Below are 25,754 nucleotides of genomic sequence, written 5' to 3'. Positions count from 1 at the left end.
CAACTTGTCTACAGGTCACAAAACCAGTAAGTTGCAGAACCAAAATATGAATAATCTTAAAACATTTCTCAACAATGAAGATGATGATTATATTATTATTATTATTAACAACAACCAATATTTACTTTCTGCTTAATATGTATTGTATATTGTTCTAAGGGCTAAACCACTGACATAACACTAAAATACCATCCAATAAATACAGTTATCGATAGAGGAAGACACAAGCTGGTGCTGGCATGCAGTCTTCATCTGTCTGGCTTAAGATTCTAATGTACCTACAGCATCTGTTTAGGGGATCTTTTTACAATGCAGATTCCTTTGTCCCACCCTAAACTTACTACAGCAGCATCTCCAAAGAATAGAGTCTAATAATCTGAATATTTAGCAAGCTCCCCAAAGTAATTCTGATGTACATTCATTTTTTAAAACCATTGATCTGTAGGAATGAATGGATTAACTATCTTCCAGTCCATTCTTCCCCATTAGCTCCCTCAGCTAGGATTTTAGTACAAATTAATTTCTTCAAAAATTGAAGTCTGCTCCCAGTACTTCTCACTAAGTCAGATTAGTCTTCTCTCCACTCATCTGAGGTTAGCAAGGTTTTGTTCCATATCCTATATATATTCACACACATATATATATTCCACAGGATGAAAAGACAGAAGTGGAACTGGGAGAAGTTTCTTAAGTGTTTGTGCTATACGTCCTGGATTATGTATATTTTTAAAATTTAGTGGAGATTTTTTATATAACTGTATAAAAGAACTTAAATAGCATTTTCATATATATAAGTAGAATTACATTTTAATTTATTTTGCCAGTGCCCACATGGGGCGGGGGGAAAGGAGGGAGATATGTTGCTAATTTTTACTAGGCTTTAAAAAAAATGCTGCAAAAGTAACAGCCTACCACTTCACTTATGCAAAAAATAACTTCAGGTACTCTGGGCAGGAATATAGTTAATCACTACAAAGTCTGCCCAACAGGTGATGAAGTTCATCCAATAGGCAGGTTTGATGCTCAAAAGTTCATCCAATAGGCAGGTTTGATGAGCAAAAATGAGGCTACATTAATAAAGAAACTCTGGGGACTGTCAGAACAAAACCAAAATAATTATGATATTAAGCAGTACCTTTTCCTACCTAAATTTTTCATGAAGCTATTTAAATGTTACATATATTCCGAATAACATTTTCTATATTCGTTTATGGAGCAATTGGTTTTAAAATATAGGTAGTATGTAGCAAACAAAAATAATTCAAGGCATTCACTAAGGCAATATTTTCCATAACTCCATCAGATTAAGATCAGTGAAAGAAAGAATGCAAAAGTCTACAACATGAAAAGGGATTAAAAATGCTAGGCATGACACTGATTTCCATTAAAGTCAGTCTCTACGAAATCTAAACCCGGTAATTCACATTTGCACTCCTCAGTATAAACCCAGAAATGTATACACACATGCATCCACAAAAATGTCCATAGCAGCTTTATTCGTAATAGCCCAAAATTTGAAACAACTCAGTATCTATCAACAGAATATGGATAAATAAATTGGGCATATTCATACAGTAGACTATCACACAACAATGAAAAAGAGTCACTGTTACACTCAACAACATGGATGAATCTCATAGACCAAATGTTGAGTGAAAGAAGGCAGACTCAAAAGAAAACATACTATATAATTTTACCTGTATGAAATTCAAAAACAAGCAAAACAACTCTACAGTGATTACCCTTTGGGTGAAGGTTATTGACTAGGAGGGTCACGAAAGATCTTTCTGGAATGCTAAAAATGTGCTCTATTTTGAGCTAGATGGTGGCTACATGGGTGTACACACATCAAAATTCATAGTGCAGCCCACTTAAGATTCCTATATTTTGCTGTAAGCAAATTACAACTCAATATTAAAAGTTAAAATAAATAGTACGCTATTCCTCAATGCCCAGGTTAACTAAGAGAGTTGACTCTGGTTCAGGAACTATAAGTAACAGCTTAGTGCTCGAATGCACAGCCTAGGCACCTAATTCTTGAAATTGGCTAGACTGAAGCTATTATCAAACTGCAGTTAAGACACATATAAAACTAGCAATTATTACCATTTCTTGTGTGTGGGTGATAACTCGAAAGCATATAAAAAACAAATTTAAATTATACTACAATAAAAATGATATTTCAACAAAAAGTTTAAAAATAGCAAAGTGTTTGTTTTTCCAAAAGATAGTAACCAGAATTTCTAATTTTATGCAGGGAAGAGAATGTTGAAGACTTGCTTTAAGCCATAATTCTAAGTTTATACCTGTGCAGACCTTTTTTTTTGTTTTGCTGCCTGGTCCTGTACCATCTTCACAATCGGGGGTATGCCTGAGTCTACTGTTGCAGCCACTGTTTTTTGTTTGTTTTTTGAAATATATAATTTATTTCAGTTGTTGTTGTTATTAAAAATATACACAGCAGAACATATACCAATTCGACAATTTCTACACGTACAATTCAGTGACAGTGATTACATTCTGCAAGTTGTAAAATTCTCACTCTCCTTTTCCAAATTGTTCCTCCCCCATTAACATAAATTCACTGCCCCCTAAACTTCCTATCTAACTTTTTGAATTGCTGTTGGCAATTTGATCCCATATAGTTCTTTAAAATACATGCAGACTATTTTAAAACACCAATTCTACAACTGTATTACTGGTCTCATTCTGTAAGGATTTCACACTTAACCAAAAGTCATAACTTGAATATAGTCACTGGTGGGAACAAAATATTTAAACATTTCTAACGTTGGATCTAGGAGTTCCTGAGTGGCACAAATGGTTAAGCGCGCAACTACTAACTGAACAGCTGGTGGTTCAAACCCACCAAGAGGCGCTTTGGAAGAAAGGCCTGGCAATCTGCTTCTGAAAGGTCACAGCCTTGAAAACCCTATAGAGCAGTTCTAGTCTGTACACATGGCGTCGCCATGAGTTGTAATCAACTTGATGGCAACTAAGAACAACAACGACAAAGCTGATCTACTCACATTTATGATGATGTTCAGAGATTCATCATTGGGAAGGAAAATACACACACTCCGGCGGTCCTGCATGACTCTGTTGTTATGGAAGTTCAATTTGTTCATTGTGTTGTGGGCTCTCTAGCGGTCAGGGCTGGGCTTCGAGTCCTCGGCAACTCCTCACGTTCCGAGCACTCCGAAGCCAAAATCTCCTCCTCATCACACGCCGTACAGGAGAAACATTGTGGTGTTTGACTATATAGGTTTCATAGCTGTAAAGAAGCCCAAAAGAAGGTCCATGAATAGAGGCAGAGACTGGTGTGGGGACAGACACTGAGAAGAACAGCAGCACAACTGCTCTTGTTGGCACAGGACAGCTGACCTACTATAGGGCATGTATCAAAAGCTAGAGCTGCCTAGTTTAATAACTAAGAATTCACTGAAATATATTCTGTATTTTGTGCACCATCAACTGTTTTAAAACCTTCCACCACAGCCACTAATTAAAGCCAAATGATGCCTCACACACCCAAGGCATTACTATGCACCGCAGGGCTCACAGAAACATAGATCCTGCCTTTGAGGAGTTTCCATCTGAAGTGGGAGATAATGAAGGTTCTGAAAATAAACAAACAAAATAACAACAACAAAATACTCTTTCCCTCTCTTTTTTACTTCCATTACTATTAAGCTCAAATAAATGTCTTGGCTCTCACATTACATTTATTCTTCAACCCCCACGGTCTGGCTTCCACTTCCTTCACTTTACTAACACGGCTCTGCAAAGGAAGCTAATGATCTCTAAACCATCAGCAGTTTCCATAGGATTCACTTTCAGTGATCTTTCTGCAACACTTAGCATGGTTGTCACGCCCTCTTTACAATTTTATTCTTTCTAAGTTTTTACGGCACGGCTCTCTCCTGATTCTCTTACCTGACAATACAATCTTAATCTTTCTATTTATTATCTAACCAACCAGTTAATGACAGAAAAAACAAGACCATATATATACCAAACTGCGTTTGTATATAAGAGAACTGTGCATTTTGGATATATCGCATATATAATCAGTTTGTTAAACATACTAATTTTACTTTTCAACTTCTCTCAAGTTTTCAATGTATGTAATTTTATTGGCAAATAATGAAAACTTTATCTCCACTTTTCAGTAGTCACACTTTTTAATTTTTATTTTATGTCTTATTAGATTGGCCAGAACTTCTAGAATAATTTTAAAATTGTGGCAGATATTTCCTACTTTTAATGAGTGGGTCTAGTGTTTTGTATTATTGTTAATATAGCATTATTCAATCAACATATGTTAAGACTAGTTGTCTCTTAAACCATTAGCAATTATTTACATTGTTACTGTGTTCTGTACTGTCAGCTATATTTGTAGGACAGCAAAAGAAGATTTTCAGGAATATGTAATTTTCTATTAAAACCACAGTTTTAATAGAAAACCTATTATCAGTGTCCACATAAAACATAAATGAGACAGAATCTTGGCCTATTTCCTTCTTAATGTTAAATGTCTATCTGTTAATATAAAGAGAAGAGAAAATATATTCTTAGATGGCACAAAGAGTAAATATAATCTAATACTTCTTTTTAAAGTATAAATAAAATATCATCCACAAGGGAAATATCCAAAAATAGGCAGAAACAAATGGTAATCTTACATACAGTATTTCCTTATTAGAAAGGTGACCAAAAAGCCCATTTAGGAGTACTCTCCTTTTCTTAAAGGATAATAGCAATTGCTTCACATTAGGCTGTAGTGAGTGTGTCACCTCCGTGAGGTTACTGGAGGCCAGTGCCACAGTCTTCTCCAAGGGTTGGATATAACACCTTGACAGCATACTTTGGAAAAATATCGTAAAGGTACATAATTGGAGGTAAGCAACGTATGTAATTCACAATCAATGCCAATGGAAGCAGCAGTCAATAAATCAAATGACATATTGCACTGGGCAAGTCTTCTGCAAAAGACCTCTTTAAAGTGTTGTAAAGCAAAGATGTCACCTTGAGGACTAATCCAAGCCATGGTATTTTCAATCACCTCATATGCATGAGAAAGCTGAACAATGAATAAGGAAGACTGATGAAGAACTGACGCCTTTGAATTATGGTATTGGTGAAGAATACTGAATATACCATGGACTGCCAGAAGAACAAACAAATCTGCCTCGGAAGAAGTACAGCTGGAATGCTCCTTAGAAGCAAGGATGGTGAGACTTTGTCTCAAATACTTTGGACATGTTATCAGGAGGGACCAGTACCTGGAGAAGGACATCATTCTTGGTAAAGTAGAGGGTTAGCATAAGAGAGGAAGACCCTCAGTGAGATGGACTGACACAGTGGCTGCAACAATGGGCTCAAATACAGCAACAATTGTTGAGGATGGTGTGGACCAGGCAGTTTTCGTTCTGTTGTACACAGGGTGGCTATGAGTCGGAACTGACTAGACAGCACCTAACTACAACAACAACAACGTATGTGAATGATATCACATCATTACCATAACTGAAAAAAAGTTCTCAACATTTTCAAAGGTATAAATTCCTAAAACAGTTTAAATCTGTATACTCAGAATATTCTCCCGAGAAATGTTACTAGGTGGTCCAGGATAAGTTTGAAAAGCATTGCACCCTATATACACCATCTCTTAGAAATTCAGAAAGCATTAAAGGTTCTGAGAAGTCCTGCAGGAAACTTCTTAAATTTGTTTAACTCTGTATTTCCCAAACTTACTTGAGTACAGAATACTTTTCTCAAGGCATACCTATTAAAGTCCTGCAGAATAATATTCTTAGGTTTACCATTTGAGAAACACAGTTATAAAAGTATTTACTTGTCAGATACTATATTGTTGTTAGTTGTCGTCAAGTCAGCTCAGACTCACGGCAACCTTATGTACAACAGAACAAAAAGGTACCTGGTCCTGTACCATCTTCAAAATCATTGGTATGCTCACATTCACTGTTGCAGCCAGTGTATTCTGAGTGCTTTTCCAATCTATATCAGGCAACATTCTGTTGTGATCCACAGGGTTTTCACTGGTTAAGTTTTGGAAGTAGATCACCAGACCTTTCTTCCTTGTCTGTCTCAGTCTGGAAACTCTACTGAAACCTGTCCACCATAGGTGACCCTGCTGGTATTTGAAATACTGGTGGCATGGCTCCAGCATCATAGCAACATGCAAGCCACCACAGTATGACAAACTGATAGACGGGTGATAGGTCAGATATTATATTTTAGGGTAGATTTTTTTTCCTCTATGTTCCAATACTCAGGCATCCTTTTTGATACAAAGAATCTTTTCAAGAAGGAGTTATAAGCTATGATTAAATATATCTTATTTAAATTCAAATCCTTAAATGATATTAATCTCAGTATATTTCTTCTTATTTAAATCTATACTTCAAATTGAGCTAGTCCTATCATTTTCCATTTCTTATTAAACCAACTAAAGGGGATATTTCTGCTGACCTACTTTCTAGAATTTAAGAAATAAAGTAGGAAAAAAATATCTTCTGAGATTTGGAATGTTTCCAGAGCTTCATTAAAATAATTTGAAATTTTGATTTGGGTACGATTTTTATTTATTTTACGGTTTAAATAATGCAGTACCAAAAAAAGGTTGGGGGAAGATTATTCAAAGAAATTTAATAAAAGCAGAGTCTATAAGGAAGCAGTGCTGCATCACTGCTGCTGCTTCTGCTTTGAGGATGCCAAACTATAAAAGCCCTAAAAGAGAGACAGGATTAAGTTTTTACTTTACCCAGGACAGCATTAAAGCTGATTAAAAGGTTCCACTGAAACACAAAATAACTGTATCTCTAGTATAAAATTTAATCTTAAATTGGACAGTCATAGGGAAAAGAAATAGGCTGTATCTATACCAACATAAACTGTAAAAATTAGACTCTGAGCCATTGGCTACTTACTCTGTGTGCTACAGCTAAGTCCTAACTCAGTCCCAGGGGGGCACATTTCCTACTCCAGGACGGCCCTTTTCTGTCCAACGACAGAAAAGATTATCTATGAACAACAAACCATGTTGTAGTATCATATTTTCCAGGCCACACAAAGCAGCGGTAATAGCGATCAAAGCCCACCCTGCCATCTTTATCAATACCCAATTCCCTCCAGTATAAATAACCAATGTACAAATAAAATAGTCCAAGCTATAAAATTCCCCTACTCTAGTTTTAAATCCATACTATGAGTCTCTTATTTCTGATATGCCCCCATTGATTACAAAATCGTTGTTGTTGCTAGCTGCCATCCAGTCAGCTCCGGACTCACAGTGACCCCACGTACAGCAGAATAGGACCATTGTGATCCATTGGGTTTTCTTGGCTGATTTTTTTAGAAGTAGATCACCACGCCTTTCTTAGTCTGGAAGCTCCACTCAAACCTGTTTAGCATCATAGCAACAAACAAGCCTCCACTGACATATTGGTGGTGGCTCTGCATGAGGTACATTGTCTGGGAATCAAACCTGGGTCTCCCATATGGAAAGCAAGAATTCTGCCACTCATCCTCCTAGCCCGTGACCCCCTCGTTTACAAAGTTACATAATTTCTTTTAAGAATCAAGAAGTTGTTACCCATAGACAGTCAACACTGATCTCCATTTTTTAGAAATATGAGAAATAAGCTTAAAAACTGGGTCACCACCAAATAAAGTATGAACTTTAGTTAATTATAACATATCAATACTGGTTCACTAGTTGCGATAAATATACTATAATCAACATAAGATGTTAACAATAGAGGAAGCTGGGTGCAGGGTGTACAGGTACTCTCTGTAGTATCTTTGCAACTTTTCTGTAAATCTAAAACTACTCTAAAATGAAAAAGTGTGTTTAAAAACAAAAAAACTAAGTCACCAGAAATTTCCTACCCACAATATATAGTATCATTTTGGATGCAGGCAAAGGAGAATTCTCAATTCTGGAACTATCATGCTAAAAAAAAGCGAAAAGATGATAATTTGATAAGAAAATTACTATAAGGAAAGCATAATTAAGTAGGCACATTACAATAGTCAATATGGTATCATTATTACCTTAACAAAAACAAGGCAAATAATTATCTTGGAAAACTGGATTTCAGAGAGCCCCATCTCCTAATTTAATCATTACACATTTATTAAGCACAAGTTACACACACAGCACTGTAATATTTATTTGCTGAAAAACAGAACACAAAAGCACTAGAAGATGTGCCCCCACACAAATGGGCTCACCATCTAGTTAGTTCAATGCCAAGAAGCTTAAGATGATGGTATTGTCCCTGCTTTCCAAGTACCTGATGGCCAACTCTCATGTCTATCTCATGGGAAGACATAATAGACAACAGAATTAAGTATATGAATACTGTGGCTAAGATCATTTTGGAATTACATCTTAAAAGTGATATCAGAATACCTTTGATGAAATGAGATCCACTGTTCTGTTTTGTTCACTTGTTTATTCATTCATTCAACATACAGGCATTGAAACAGCTACTATGTGCCAAGTGTTGTTTTGTAGGTGTTGATATCATACTGAACAGAAAAAATATCCTGCTCTAACGGAAACAGACAGTAAACAAATATATAACGTAGATGGTTGATATGTACTATGAAGAAAAATAAACTCAGAGTAGACGAGAGAGTTGATGGAGATAAGGTATTGGTATGGATGCCACTTTCTTGTAGGGTAATCAAAGGAAGCACCTCTGACAAGTTGATATTTGAGCAGAGACCTGAATGAAGAGAGGGAATGAACAATGTACGTATGTATCTGTGTTTCTTTTCTTTTCTTTTCCTTCGACTGACTGACCTACCTCAAACAAGAGTTTGCCAGGCAAAGGGAACAGTAAATGCCAAGGATCACTCAAGTATTCAGAAAAGGTAAAACAACAGTACAAGGAACCCTGGTGGTGCAATGGTTAAGCACTTAGCTGCTAACCAAAAGGTCAGCAGTTTGAACCCAACAGCCCCTCTGTGAGAGAAAAGACCTAGTGATCTGCTCCCATAAAGATTTCAGCCTAGGAAACCCTATGGGGCAGTTCTACTCTGTCCTAAAGGGTTGGAATCAACTCGACAACAAACAACAACACAATGGTAACTAACATTTACTACATGCTTACCATGTGCCACATTAAGTACTTATAATATATTAAAGAAAACTATAAATTCTTTGCCACACTTCCCACTAAGAGATGGAATCTATCTCTCCTCCCCTTCAGTCTGGACAGGCCTTGTGACTAACTCATGCTGAGGTAGAAGTTTTGCCTCAAGGGTAATCCACTTTTACAAATAAACCGAAGAAACCCAACTCGTTGCCGTCGAGTCGATTCCAACTCATAGCAACCCTACAGGACACAGTAGAAATGCCCCACAAGGTTTCCAAGGAGCGGCCGGTGGATTCAAACTGCCAACCTTTTGGTTACTAGCAGAGCTCTTAACCACTGTGCCACCAGGGCTCCACTTTTACAAATATTCCTTGTCTATTGTTCCATTGGTGCATTGGCCGGGAATTGAACCCAGATCTCTTGCATAGAAAGCAAGAATTCGACCACTGAACACTGCCAAATGCCCCTCGAAGGAACAGAATCACCCCTGGTTGCGAACCACTGCTCTATACATTTCCTTACAGAGTCATCATGGTCTACTTTTTACCACCCAGTTGTTTTTTATTTAAGTAATAATACAATTCTTACTAACTCCACATTTTCCAACTAAAGGTCAGAAATGGAGTTCCAAATGCAAAATCTGGCTTGAACTTTGAAGTCAAATTTTTTAACCTCTTGAATGTCTATGGTCTCTGCCGAAGTTTGAAATTTGCCTTCTTGAAATTTAAATTACAGGTAGTCCCCAATTTAAGACGGGGTTCCATTCCAAGGATTCCGTTTTAAGTCGGTTCTGACTTAAAGTGAATGCTTGTTTTAAATTTTTTTTTTTAGTTTTCATCATTACTGCCTTTTATTATCAGTATCTTTGTAAACCCAATCTTTGAACATCTGCAAGTGAACATCTGTGAATAATAACACCAGCAAATCACACAAAGCTACACTGTATGTAGTACATAAAACTAAGGATAAGATGCACATACACAAAAAAGACAGATGGTCATGAGTGCAGTTTGTCATAACTTGAATACATCATAAGTTGGGGAGTACCTGTATTACTGCAGTTCTTATTCCTGGTAATAATGGAAGTGTAAATATATATGAGAGGTTTGGCAATATATATACATAACAAAACATTTGCCAATTCAACAATTTTTACATGTATAATTCAGTGACACTGATTACAATCTTCATGCTGTGCAACCATTGTCACTATCCTTTTCTGATTTATTCCACCACCATTAACATAAACTCAGTACCCTGAAAACGGTAACTGCCCCTTTCCCCCTTCCTTCCACCATCGGTAACCACTATATATTTGCCTATTTCATATAAGTGAGATATAGTATTTGTCCTTTTGAGACTGACTTATTTCACGCAGCATAATGCTTTCAAGGTTCATCCATATTATGCATCAGGACTTCATTTCTCTTTATAGCTGAGTAGTATTCCATTATGTATATATACTACATTTTGCTTGTCCATTCATCTGCTGATTTTGGTTGTTTCCACCTTTTTGTTACTCTGAATAGCGCTACACTGAACACTGGTGTACAGGTTTCTGTTTGCATTCCTGCTTTCAAATCTTTTGGGTATACACCTAGGATTGGGACTGCTGAGTTATATGGTAGTTCTATGTTCAACTTTTTGAGGAACCGCCAAACTGTTTTCTATAGCAGCTATACCATCTTGCATTCCCACCAGCAATGGATGAGTGCTCCAATTTCCTGAGCGTTCTACATTTTGATTCTAGAACCTGGAAAGAAATAGGAAAACTGACCTGGAAACAATTAATAACTAATTTTCAATTTGTCTATATGCTCTGTATTGTGAGAGTTTCTTTTTTTTTTTAAAGTAAAGGTGCCTGTAAAAGCTATTTTAAAACCACAGAATTATTTTTCTCACTTAATTCAAAAAGTAAATTGAACACCTCCTACTTCATGGCCTCTTTTGTAGTTACTCTTTCACCTAAAAAGAAAATAGTTGACCTCTATCAACTATCTGAAGCCAAACCCTTTAGAAATAAAACCAGACTCTTTGTTACTGTCTTTTTCCCACCTTCCAACCATTACCCTGGTGGATAAATGAGGGACTGTGGAAAGGCTACCCGCACTGTGGAAGAAAAGATGTGGCAATCTGCTTCTGTAAAGATTACCAAAAAACAAATCCGTAGAGTCAATTCTGAGCTTTCAACCACTGTGCCACTAGGGCTCCAAAAGAGTACACCCTTGGAAACTCTATGGGGTAGTTCTACTCTGTCCTATAGGGCCTTTATGAGTTGGAATCAACTTGACGGCAATGGGTTTAGTTTTTTGGTTTTGGAAAGACTAAGATCACCTTCCATATAGTTGAGTCTCAGGTGTTCCGAGACAATATGGAGAGCATACTGATTAAAAAGATGGACTTAACCTCTCCAATCAGTCAAACCTGGATCCTAATCTGAATTCTACAATACTAGCTGTATGACCTTGGGCAAGATATCTAATCTTTGAGCCTGATTCTTTATCCGTAAAACGGGAATGATAATAATATTGGCCTCCTAGTATTAGGAGATAATGGATACAGAATACGAGATATCAGGTTGTTGGAGAGGGGACATTAAAATAATAGTCATGAATTAACAAATCATGAAAAGGAACCTGGCAACAGGAATGCATATCATCTAGAGATCTAGATCTTAGAGCCAGATGCAGCAACTGGGATAAAGCTTGGAAGCCCTACCTTTGGGGTAGGGAAGTGAAGTGTATTGTTGGTTGTCAGTGGGACAGCTGTAATATATTAGGTGGTTGAGACCTTTGAAAACATATGTACGGAAAAAAAGGAAGTGTATGAGTGCATGGATACAAATGTGCACTGGTTGACCAAAGGATGGAATGTAGAGGATATTTGTTTTAAACTGCTTGGCACAATCTTTTCATTGGAGGGTGCCCTTCTCCCATGTTTCCAGTGAGGCTATCAATTACAGTGTGTTCTCTGCACTTCCATAGGGTAAAGATGTGGCCCAGGGCTGGCCAAAGACGGTATCAGATTCTTCGACCACAGCATTTGGTCTAAAGCGTGAGCGTGTAAACCAAGCAAAGCCAGAGTTCTTCCATGAAATTTATTATACAGATGCTATTTTCGAGAAGGATACTAGCCTAGAGCTACTGGCAATCATCTTTGATACCACATGATTAGAACTTGCCTGAGAAGGAAGCCATCACAGAGGAAAGTGAAGCTCAGAAAGAATCCTGATTACATCAGTTGAACTGCTACATCTAGCTGTGTCTGAAGCCAGAAACCATCCCTAGAAATTCCTAAATAGTCAGCCAACAAAGTGTGTTTTCTTTTAAGCTAATTCTGCCACCTGCAACTGAGTAAGTCCTCTCCAATACAGCCATTCAAAAAAGAAACTGACTGACTCCTTCATACATTCATTCACTCACTGAGTGTCTACGAATCACTGGCTATACCAACACTGATATTTATTTGAAAAAACTGCTGTAAGTTTTAGTTTCTCTCCATTCTAAAACAAAGGAGAATATTACTATGATGAATATTCATCAAAAGCAGATAAGACGTAAAAGGTGGAAAAAAAAACTGAGTAACTGAAAAGTGTTAAGGGGTTGGATTGCTGTTCAGACACTACAATTCTCTAAGAGCACCACAGCAAGTGATTCCTAGAAATAATGGATAAATTCATTTAAGGCAAAGAAAGCATATCGAGCAATTAATCCATAACAGTAATTTTCAGCGACAAAGGACTATCTCATCTTGAATACTAATTAGTGGGTGAATAGTCCTGTTTTATTAAAGACCACAATGTGTTTTTACAGACACTTGCTAAATGTGCTTTTATTGTGTTGTCCAGTTGTAATAAATTACAGTAGCTGAGGAAATATGCTTTCTCTGCAAACAAAACAACTGGAAAACATAGGTGATATGTAATTTGAGAACTGGTCAGTTTATGGGATAGTGGTAGCAATTATAGTAAAAGCAGCTTTAATTCTGGGGTCTATTTTCACAAATTTTGTAAGAGGAAAATCATTAAGCTAATTACCAAATGCGATCTAATATAGATTATAACCAGAATATAACATTATTACTATACAACTATAAATGGCTGTGCATGTCACTTGAAATTCAGGACAGTTACTGAAACAATGAAAAGGTTAAATTTGGAAAGAAGGAATGTAGCAACATGCAATATAATGTACTGCTTAAGATCTCAGACTCTGAGCTAGAATGTCAGAGTCTGAACCCCAGCTCTGACACTTACAAACTGGGTGCCCTTGTGTCTATTTGTGTTCATTTTTCTCACCTCTGAAATGGGGTTGTTGTGAAGATTATTAAACGGCTTAATCATATGTGAAGAACTTAGAACAGTGCCAGGCACACAGCATGCACTATTTCCTACTACATAACATTACTGGCTTCGTATCATATAAAGCAAGCAGAAAAATTGCTTTGTTTTTGGTAATATGTGATAGTCATAATCTGTTAATTCTGTCATCAATAATATTTTGAGTTCTTGAAAAATAGTGTTTTTCTCCTATTAGTAGCTAATAGATTATTTCATTTCTGTATTTACCCAATGAGATCTGCTATATTTTGGCATTAGGCATGGAAAAGGACCAAGTAATGCTCATAATATTCTAGTGAATAAAGTTACGTGGCTAGTCCTTGGCTACAGAAAAGGGAGACTATGAGGAAGACAGGCAAAGGAGCTTATATTTAAATAAGGAGAAAAAATTCTAAATTTCTAAATTCTGGCCCTTATCAAGCTTATAATCTTTTTGAAGAGTCAAAATTAACACAGTACAAACAATAGAAAGTAGTATATGTTCAGTAAAATGTTAAACTGTGTGGTAAAATAAAGGTTGTGGGATTTGAGAAAAGACAGAATTGAGAGAGAGGAGTGCAGCATTCAGGAAGGACTTCATGGAGGAAAGGAAATACTTGTATCTTACAGGGAAAGGAAAAAATAAGTAATACAAAGAGCCCTGGGTGGACAGAGCACCAGGCCATGAGGAGGCAGGGGAGAGACTCGAGCCCAGCAAAGGGTCTGTGTTGCTACCCATGCAAAGTGAAAGACTGGATAGATGAGAAATTAGATTATGGGTGTTCTCCTGCATCTTAAGGTATTTCCTTCAGTCCCTTTGAGAGGCTTCTGACAAGACTCATTGGGGCAGCCCATAGTATCATATATAATTGACTATTTTTCAATGTTTTGCTTTATGCTAACTCAACCACTCACAAAGTAACTAGTTACAGTTATATGGGGGGGGGGGGGACTTAAAAAAGTAAATAACTTGAAGCCTAGAAGTAGGATGGTTGGCCTGAGGGTGGTTTGATGTGGTAGCTCATGATGTCATCCAGGACTTAGTTTGTGCTCCTGACACCTTGGAATCAGCTCCATCTTAAAGCTAGCCTCCCTCAGAGTAGCCATATAACTAGAATATGGAGCCAAACAAGAATACTGATACCCAGCCTGGACGTCTTAGGTCACAACCCCACCCCCATCCCCCATCACTGACCAGGGGCATGGAATAGTCAGACTAGCTTAAGCCACCCAGGGCCCACTTCTAGAGCTAGAGGTAGGATCAACTTCCCCTGAAAGTACATAGGCACCAAAACAAAAATCTAGGTACCACTGGTTAGTTGGGGGTGGGGAGAGGAACTAGATAGGCAACCAACAAGCAGAACAAAGACAATGGTAAAATTTATGAATTTTAAACTAAGAAACTCAATTTTTTCACAGCCATCTGTATTCAAAAGTCATATCAGGTTTAGCAACCAAGCACAAAAATTCCTTTCAACCAAGATGAATTTCTAGCATGACACTGCCAACAGAAAGTGCTGTTCTCAGAGAAAATTCTTCAACTTTGAAGCATCTGCTTTTAATTTTCACAATGAAATCTTTGATTCCTTCATTCATGGGACTTGCACTCAAATCCCTCTGACACAGGAACTGCAGTTTTCCAGAAAATGACTTTGCTATGAAATTCTCATTATCTGGTAGTAACTGTAATATGTAATTAACTTTACTTATTTTTCCCCTGAAGTACCTTTTTCCAAAGAGTGTAACGCCTTTAACAAAGATTCAGTTAAACACTTGGAAGTTGCTAGCTTTCTTGTAACATGGCAAAAGGATTCTGTGTTATTACATCATCATCAAGGATACGTACAAATTGGAAACACAAATGTTCACTGACAGTAGAATAAAATATGGTATATTAAAATAATTTAGCAGTTAAAATGAATGAACCACAGCTACACATTAACACGGATGAATCTCGAAAACAATGTTGAGCCAAAAAAGCAAGTTACAGAAGAAAATTTACAATACCATTCTATTTCTCTAAACAGGAAGTTCAGCAGGCAAAACTAAACAGTGAACCATCTAGAGATACTACTATTATTTAAACTGTACACAGACATACATCTATGTGCTATGTGCTCATTTCACAAATTGAGAAAGTAAAAAGTCAGAGGTATTGATGCTGAAAATGTTGTGAATAACAACATAATGGTGATTAACTGTTTAAAAGATACACAGGTAAGCCATTTATGGAATCCTACTATAATTACCTGCTACATTTAACATACGATGAATCCATTGAGGCCCCTATGCAAAGAGTTAACTACTGACATACTAAAATAATCCTTTATAAAATAATATTTCAACTACTTCATGACTGGAGTCCTTGGGTGGTGCAAATGGTTAAGCACTTGAATGCTAGCTGAAAGGTTGGCAATTCAAATCCAACCAGAGGTGCCTTAAAAGATAGGCCAGGTGATCTGTTTCTGAAAAGTCACAACCTTGAAAATCTCATGGAGCAGTTCTACTCTGCATACATGAGGTTGCCATGAGTCAGAACTGACTTGGCAGCAACTAACAACAGCTATATGATTAGTTCCATGGCCCTAGAAGTGAAAAAAGCCTAAGAGAGTTTCTAGTGCTTGTTATTCTCGTAGAAGTTTTTACAATTTAGTGACGTGTATGTATTAATTTCCAAGTTTCTACCTACTACTAAAATGGAAGAAATGGAATAGAGTACAAGTAAATGAAAACTTTACCACTGAATTAGATCTTAAAGATGATCTAGCCCAAGTTAAGTCTATAGGTGAAAAAACTGACACCTTGGAAGAACAACCTGGCCAAGCTGATGAGAGTTAGTTTTAGGCTCCAGGTATACTTTTTCCCCCAGGATTTTTGTTCTCTAAATTCTATTCAAAAGCTCCCACGGGTGAAACAACTTAATTTAGTCTCCTTTCAGAAAGTTCATATTTTATATGTTTAAATAGAAAGTTAAGAAACATGCTAAAATTATTTACTAAATTAAATATACCCAAATGCTAATATAAAGCCTGTCTTTCACCCTGATACAAGTAGATTTATATGTGAAGAATTTTCTGAAGACAGAAAAAGGCTTTGAGATGCTAGGAATCCCATTTTTATACTTATACACATAAATTATGGAGTTGAGATTATTTTGTTCACCAGACACAACACACACACACAGACTCACACATTGTACATATGACAAACATGCAGTATGGGGCAAAGTGAGACTCATGGGTCCAAGCACTCTTTACAGTAAAAGATCAAAAGCACAGTCTACATACAGACTTCAAAGTAAAAGATTCCACTGACTATTCTACAAGGCTTTATATTACTGTAAGAGTCCTTATTAACACCCCTTTGGTGGCTCTGAAGGAGCCATGGTGGCACAGTGGGTAAAGCAATCAGCTGCTAACCAAAAGATCAGCAGTTCAAACCTACCAGCCACTCTGTGGGAGAAAGATGTGGCCATCCACTTCTGTAAAGATTTACAGTCTCAGAAACCCTATGGGGCACTTCTACTCTGTATAGGGTAGCTATGAGTCAGAATTGACTCAATGGCAGTGGGTGTGGTTTTTTTTTGGGGGGGGCTTTGAAGTAGCCCTGGTGATGCAGTGGTTAAAGCACTCAATTGCCAAGCAAAAGGTTGGCAGTTTGAACCCACTAGCCGCTCCATGGAAGAAAGGTGTGGCAGTCTGCTTCCCTAAAGATTACAGCCTTGGAAACCCTGTGGGGGCAGTTCTACTCTGTCCTGTAGGGTAGCTATGAGTCAGAAACAACTAGATGGCAACTGGTTTTAGACAGCTTTGCTATGAATACATTAGTTGGAGACACAATTGTCACATAAGCTTATAAAAACTTCTGAAAATACCAATTTAAAAAGTCAGAGAAAATGATGATTATTTTAGTCATTAAAAACTAAAAATAAAAACTTTAGAACTTTCATCTATGGTTTTAAAAGCCTTCAAAGGAAATGCTAAAGAAGTATTTATTTTATCTATGTCTTCTTCATTATAGCTTCACAAAATATTTACCGCTGTTATTATCATGCAGGTTTAACCTCAGACACATTAAAGACACTTATATCCTAACAAAGCTGTCATTAATCACAGATCAACAGTCCAAACTTTTCATCATCATATCATTAGCCAATGTGCTCTGAGGAGGTTGAAACAGCTTGCATTATTCTGGAGAAACAGGAATCTAAAGGTGGCTGTAGGGAACATCATTGGAAACAGGGCTGCATTCCCTATTTTTACCCCAGGGGACTATTCAACCAGAAGCTGGCTCCTTTTACCTGCCACTGGTTGTTTAATTCTCTTAGTTTACTTCTGGAAGATAACTATCATGAATTTTCCATTTCCACCAAGTGTGAAATCTCATTTTCAAATGGTACATACATATGTAATAACATTCTCTTTGCCATATACCAATTCACAGGTCTTATTTTTCTCTTCTCAACTGAGGTTTTGAAATAAAGACACAAACCAAGGTCACCTCAATTATTACCCACATATTTTAAAGATAACAAAAGTAAAAGCCACTTAACAGTAACCTCTGGGCTCTCTGGTATGTGAAGTCAACAAAATTCAACAGTGAGTCACTGGACAGCACAGTCAAGTCACTTGAATTTGATCCACCTGTCCACTGAATTTCCTGGTTGTGTGATGCAAGTCTCTCCCCTCCCCCTCATAATGCCAAAAGACAGCATTCCTTCTTAAAGTAATCATCCTATGATGCTTAGAGAAAGACTTAAAGTCCGGCTCTTAAAGGTGTGGAGGAAGGAAATCAGAATCACACCTTACCCTACACTAACAAGGTTAATCCTCCATGAAGAATGGAACCATAGCTCAATCTAGAATGTTAAAGTTAAAAAAACACAAACCAAACTAGCCAAACAAACAAAAAAACAGAAACCACCCTACCTCTGCCCAGCACTGCTCTTTTAAATGGCTCTAATCATCCTGGAAAAGCAACTAGTCCTGAGACTGACAGAATTTTATCCTGGAGATACCAGATGAGCAACCTATTGCAAGGCCAGCCACCACTCATGGCAAGACCACTGCCTGACCCCAGTGGTGCACTGTTACCCCCTTACTTCCTTAATCCCACCCAAGGAAGCTATACATTGCCAATAACTGCCTTAGAATCATCTCATCTCTGATCAATTGGCAAAATCATTCAAGTGTTTTAAAAATACTCAGAAGGAGTGCCGATTTTACTTCATGACCTTCACATTTAAAAAGAATTAATTAATAAAATGTGCTGTTTGTCCTAATGATACACTTTCTAGGGAGAACTAGATAAGAGTATTTCTTTCTTAGATATAAGATCTGCACAAGTTGCAAATTATCTACTGGCTTCTCACCTTCAATACAAGTCTTAGTAATCATAAGATAAGATCCTGAAATTCCTTCTAAAGAGTCTTTCAGAAGCATCTTCTAAATGGATGTAATTTGTCTAGAACTTGGAAATTATTCAAGAGTATAAAAAGTTATTAACAGTTTTCTAAGCTTCCATGGATACTAAGTAGAAATGACAGCTCAGCTTTACATTACCTACTTTAGTGTATAAAATGGTTAAGAGCAAAGATTCTGATAATATAAAAATACTTCACTTCAGAGCCTTAACTTGTCACCTGCACCACAAACCTAGAGACCTTATTCCTGAGAATCAGAATAAGCACTATATTCTACTGTAAACTATGCAAAAAAAACACCTTTGCACTTTTTCTCTCCACATTTTCCAAGTATTTTTTTCCAGTTTTACACAGGAGGAGTTTTAAATAAATAACTTATGTCCAGAAACTTCAATTTTGTCCATGGAATATTAACTGCTATAGGAGTTGTCCTCTGTCATAAACAACTACAAAACTGAACAGAACATATTCAGATACTAAATAACTTTGATCCCTGAGAGAAAGAAAATAAACTAGGTGAGCCTTATGATTCCCCCAGCTTATTGCCTAGAGGTAGTTTCAGTCAGTGCCGGAAAGAAACCCAAACAGAGCTGAGCAGTCTCACTGAGTTCCGGAAATAAAGCAAACTTCCAGGAGGCTGAGGCAGCTAGAATTTGTACGGCAGAAGAATATCAAAGAGGAAGTAGTGGCACAGAGAGAGTGGTCCAAGGATATGTAGAGAGGTCCTCTTGAATCACTCACTGGATGAGTACTGATCTATGCATGAGTGTAATAAAACTCTACAAGGCAGGGGAAGGAATCTTCCAAAAGCAACAGGCCAAACAATTCCTGGAGTTCACACAGAGCTCAGAATAGACCTCATTCTACTAGGGAATAAGAACCTCCTAACACAAAGGGCATCAGATAGTGCACTCTGAAGGTTAGCTCTAGTCTGAAGGCTGCTCTGGACCTGCCCTAACAAAGCTTTAAAGGCAAGCCTTGAAAGGATCAAATTGAGCTCAAGCTACTTAACACATGCTAGAATAAAGTTCAGGCTCTTTAAAGGAAGACACCAAAATCCAGCACCCAACAATTAAAGTATTATGAAAAATTTTAAGTTAATTAATTAAATAGCATAGATGAAATGGGCAGATTCTTTGAAAGATGCAAACTACCAAAGCTCATTCAAGACGAAACAGATAACCTAAACAGCTCTATAGTTATTAAATTAATTGAATTTATAGTTTAAAACCTTCCCACAAAGAAAACTCCAGGCCCAGACGGCTTCACTGGTGAATTCCACCAAATGTTTAAAGACGAAATAATACCAATTCTACACAAACTCTTCCAGAAAATTGGAAAGGCGAGAACATTTCCCAACTCTTTCTATGAGACCAGTATTTTCCAAAACCAGATAACATTACAAGAAAAGAAGGGGGGGGGAAGACCACTATCCCTCATGAACACAGACACATATATCCTTAACAAAATTTTTATATATTGAATCCAGTAATATATAAAAGAATTATACATGATAACCAAGTCAGGTTTATCCCAGGGATGAAACATTGGTTCAATATTTTAAAATCAATGTAATTCACAGTAACAGATGAAAAAAGAAAAGCAATATGATCATCTTAATACATGTAGAAAAAACATTTGACAAAATTCAACATATGTTCATGATATAAACCCTTAGCAGATAGGAATAGAGGGAACTTCCTCGGCCTGATAAAGGGTATCTAAGAAAAACCTACAGCTAATACTGCACTAGATGGTGAGAAATTGAATGTTTTTCCTCTAAGACTGGGAATAATGCAAGGATGTGTGCTATTATTCAACATGATACTGAGTTCTTAGCCAGTAGAATAAGGCAAAAAAAAAGGCATCTCGATTGGAAACGAAGAACTAAAACTGCCTTTATGCACAGACAACATGATTTTCAGTGTATAAAGTCCTAGGTATCTACAATAAAGCTACTAGAACTAGTAAGGAAGTTCAGCAAGGCCTAGAACACGAAGTCAGTATATACCCCCCAACAAATAAATTGTTTCTAAGTACAAGCAAATAATTGGAAATTGAAATAAAAAAATGCCACTTACAATAGCATCAAAAATATGAAATATTTAGAGATAAATTTAACAAAATATGTGTAAGAACAAAAGATTCCTTAGAAAAAGTAAAACATATCCTAATCAAACGGAGAGAGATATGTGAAAAGGAAGACTCAATAGTATTAAACTGTCAATTCTCTCCAAATTGATCTATGGATTCAGTACATCCCTAATTGAAATCCTTGTAGGAGGGAGACAAAAACGAGTGCATGTAAATACTGGAGAAATCCAAATAAGGTCTGTAGTGCAGTTAACAGTATTGTACCAAAGTCAATTTCCTGATTTTGAAATGTATTTATGTAAGATATTATCACTGAGGGAAGCTCTTGAAGGGTTCATGGGAAATCTCCGTACTATCTTTGCAATTTTTTATAAGTCTAAAATTATTTCAAAATAAAGTTAAAAAAAAAATAATCCCAGTGGACTTTTTTGGTAAAAATTGACAAGCTGATTCTAAATTAGCCAAAACAATTTTGAAGAAGATCAAAGTTGTAGGATATACTACCTAATTTTTAGACTTACTATAAAGGGCACAGTAATCAAGACAGTATGCTATTAGCCAAAGGACAGACATACAGGTCAACAGAACAGAACAGAGTACAGAAATAAAGCCATATATACACATTTATTTTTGACAAAAATGTCATAATACTTCAATGGGGGAATAAACTGTCTTTTCAACAAGTGATGCTGGAACAATTAGATATCCATATGGGAAAAAATCACCTCAACCCTTAGCTCACCTGTTATATAAAAATTAACTTTTGAGGGATTACCAATTTAAATGTAAAAGCTTGTGCCTTGGTCGACCCCAGGAAAGCCGAGGAAACTTGGGCACACGTTCCTTATGCTCACAGAATACTCAGAACATGAGGAAACAAGTCATCTTGCTCTTGAGAGTCTGAGAAGAAACCTCAAACTAACGCATTTCAAAAGAGACCCTGCATCTTGCATTGAAAAATCACAGGTAATTTCTATTGCTGCATTCTAGTGGTAATTTAAAAAAAACTCAATCTTTATTTACAGTCTTTTGAAAATTTAAGCAGCAGAATTTACATCTGTCAATGCCAACACCAAATCTGAATACGTATCACTGTTATGTGAATAGTTATATTTCACTCATATGTCAGACTTGAAAGATATGCACGTGGGCTTTCATAAGCATATTTCTTTTATATTTTTATGGATCAAACTCCTTCTTGACTTGCTGAAAGTTTAAATCCAGACAACAGTTCTCTCACCTTAAATAAATCAGAAAGAATAAAGCTGTAATACTGTTGGCCTTAAGTGAAGAGCCCGACAATGCTCCAGGTGCTATGAAGAATTCAAGAGAAGTAGAAACGCAGCATTTGTTTGTCCTCAAGCACCTTACTGCCTACCTGGGAAGACATGACTAACCTGCATAACACAGGCAATAACATCAGACCAGAAAAAAGTTACACAAACAGAGTCACCACTGTAACATGCCTGGTCAGGACTCAAACACTAGAAAATGGAATTCAGCCCACCTGAGCACCTCGACAAAATGCCATACTCTTTCTCATCCCCTTAGCAATTGAGAATATGTTTCAAAATCTCCTTAGTATTCCCCCTGAAAAGAGATTATGTTAAAATGCATTGATTTCAGATCCTTTACCTCTAACATACTGATTACAAAATATTCTCCAATCACTAAAAAGTTTCCTGAAAACTTACTGGTCAGCAACATGAGTCAAGTTGAAGAACACATAACAGTCAGTTATACTAATGGAAATTCTGTCTTATGATAAATATTAAATAACTTCCATTGGCTTTCCGTGTTAAGTTTTACTCTATAACTGAAATTCATGAAACTTCTTCTTTACATTTCTCTAGGTACCAGTAAAAGCAAACTAGCATGTTACAAATTATCAGCCCAACATCCTTCTTCACTGATTTAAAATGAATGTGAGCTCACTCAGTAAATGAACATCTGAGACTAAAAAATGTTATATATGTCTATTTTAAATTCTAGATAACACTTGACAATTCTTAATAACTATTCTCTGATTTTATTTCCTTAGCACCTCATTTGAACATCTTGGGTTTATTTGAACTAAAACTTCCTTAAATATGTTCATTGTTCTGAATCTCCTAAAATTTTAAGTAACATGAGTTCCTCAATAGAGATTTCAGAAATGTCACCATTTTAGCTGACCTTCGTTTCAGTGTGAAACTGAACTATGCAAAAAATTAACTTAACCGCTATATTTAGATGGCTTTAGTTAAGTATAGAATACTATTTTCTTTGGGGGAAAAAAATAGTTAAAACATTTGATTGTTGTGATAAAATACATGCAACCACACAAAATTCCACTCTATTTTTTGTCTCACACATGTCGCTAAATTTACTGCTGAGGTTTTACATGGCACCACACTACTTCACTCCAAGATGAGACTAATAAACTACTAATATTTGTTAGTTATGGATCTGGAAGTATTAAATAAAGATACTACTCACTAGTGACTCTTGGGGGGGAATAAATAGATTTATTTTTATATCCTATTTCAGAAGCCCATAAGAAAAGTCCTTAATTCATTTTTTAATCTCAGGTATTCATTTACTGAGTGAGCCCACATTTATTTTAAATCAGTGAAAAAGGATGTCGAGCTGATAACGTGTAATGTACTAACTTGTTTGCTTTTAGTGGTGTCTAGAGAAACAAAAAGAAAAAGTTCCAAAGAATAAACGTTGTTCTGCAAGTTAGCTATAACTGAAATTCCTAGCCCAATTTCCCTTTTGTCTTTTGTTTACTTATTTATATAGAGTTCAACTCAGGTACCAACAAAACATAATAAATTCTAGAGCTATAATTCTTCCTTTATCATTAATTCAGTGACTATAGCCAATGGTTATTTTTTTTTTTTCTGAAAAATTAAAAAGAAAAAACTCTTACTTAGTTACAGAAATTATCTTTTTTCAATCTTAAATTTTCACATGCAGAATATTTTACAAATTGTTATGGAATATATGAGAAAGTCAAGGAATTTACATTCCCCATGCCAGCCCCTACTCCATATACCCCAATCAGAGTGCCCTGTTATAAGGTTTTATAGCACTCTCTACATCTTAGTAATAATTATCACAACTGAATAATTATGTACTAAGTTATTTAATAAGGAGCCCTGGTGGTACAATGGTTAAGCGCTCAGCTGCTAACCAAAAGGCTGGCGGTTCGAACCCACTCAGCAGCTCCACAGGAGAAAAGATCTGGCGATCTGCTCCCGTAAAGATTACAGCCAAGAAAACCCTATGGGGCAGTTCTACTCTGTCAAATGGGGTCACTATGAATCGGAATCGACTCAATGGCACCTTAACAATAAGAAGTTATTTAATATTTGCCTTTTTGCCTAAAAGGTAAAAGCTTCAGAAGGGCAGGCAACACCATGCCTCTCAAGTTCACACTGTATCTTCAGAGCCTTCTGTACCGTGCACACGTGATTTGTCAAAGAAGGAAAAAATATGGCATTTAAAACAGTATTAGCCATTATAAAGTAGCATATCTAAAATAATAAAGTGGTATGTAGTAATACCCACTCATCTGGAAATTTTATCCATCTACATAACAGAATTAGGGAACTGGCAACAAATTAGGTGTTTAGTGAATTAATACTCAAACTGCTGTTGTTGTTATGTGCCATTGACTCAATTTCGACTCACAGAGACCCCACATGACAGAGTAGAACTTCCCCATAGGGTTTCCCAGGCTGCAATCTTTGTAGGCGCTACAAAGCTATAAAGAAATGGACATAGTAAATAAAGTCCTATGTGAAGCAGATTTTACACAAGATTTTGAAATTTTCCAATTCTTCTATACTGCCATTGTAATCATAGATTACCACCCCCTGGAAGCTAAATCAAATAATAGTAAATCCAAAATAAATTTGCTAGGCCCTAGTGATTTATAAGAAACAGTCTTGCCCTCAAATTGAGGGGTTGGGAAATATACATGAAAAGATAACTTTGTATAGGAGCATATACCAGGTTTCAATTAAGTGATACAGGCAATACGCAGCCTGGGTTCAGGAGAAACCAAAAAAGGAAATAGGACGTAGACTTAGTGTGTATATGTACACTCTGAGCAAACAACCAGAGTTGGCAATAAGTATGGCAAGTTTAGAAGGGGTAATGCAATGGAGAGATCAGTTTGGCTTGATTTAAGGAACATGAAGATGAAATTGGAAAAATAAGCCCATTGTGTCTTCAACACAAGGATAACAAATTCACGCACCTAAACTAAACGAAGGAGTGAGCTTGCAGGATGAAAAATGTCAAAGCCACTTTGTCTCAATGTTGGGGGCAAGAAGATCTCTGTGGGGACTGTGGGGGACTGCAGAGCACACACTCCACGTAGAGGAACAAGCTGTTATATTACTCCAATGGATCACTGCAGGATGTTCAAATTTTTCAAGAGGTGTGAAATTCAATTTTTTAAAAATATAAAATCCTCTCTATTTTTAAATGTTGGCCAATAAATGTCTTTAACACTGTTAAAAACCAAAACATGCCCACAGGCAAGTGTTGCTGGTGGGCCACAGTCTTGCAACTCTGGTTCGGCACATTCAATTCCATGCTAAGAGATCTGTAGTCATTGACTTAAGAAACATAACATTTATTTCAAAATTTGCTTAGTTTTCAAGGTTGAGTAAGAATAGTGTGGATGTGTTGTGAGGTTGTTAACCATTGTCATAGGGCAACATGTGTACTAACTGTTAAACGAGAAACTATTTTGTTCTGTAAGCCTTCATCTAAAGTGAGAATAGCAGCACAA

General features: G+C 36.6%; 1 protein-coding gene across 2 annotated transcripts in view; it reads right to left on the bottom strand.

Moving 5' to 3' along the window:
- Nucleotides 1-25,754, bottom strand: part of FRMD6 (FERM domain containing 6) — an 85,630-nt gene that overhangs the window by 47,005 nt on the left and 12,871 nt on the right. The window contains exon 2 of one of the 2 annotated variants that reach the window (XM_004370861.2): nucleotides 3,030-3,274. In XM_004370861.2, the coding sequence (XP_004370918.1) occupies nucleotides 3,030-3,128 (99 nt within the window). In that variant the 5' untranslated portion in view covers nucleotides 3,129-3,274. Of the gene's footprint in view, nucleotides 1-3,029; nucleotides 3,277-25,754 lie in introns of those variants that run through there. The other variant, XM_004370860.2, reaches the window with a different exon arrangement.

This window comes from Trichechus manatus, unplaced genomic scaffold (assembly GCF_000243295.1).
Source record: "Trichechus manatus latirostris isolate Lorelei unplaced genomic scaffold, TriManLat1.0 scaffold00010, whole genome shotgun sequence".
NCBI lineage: Eukaryota > Metazoa > Chordata > Mammalia > Sirenia > Trichechidae > Trichechus > Trichechus manatus.
This window is presented reverse-complemented; position numbering and strand designations above follow the sequence as displayed.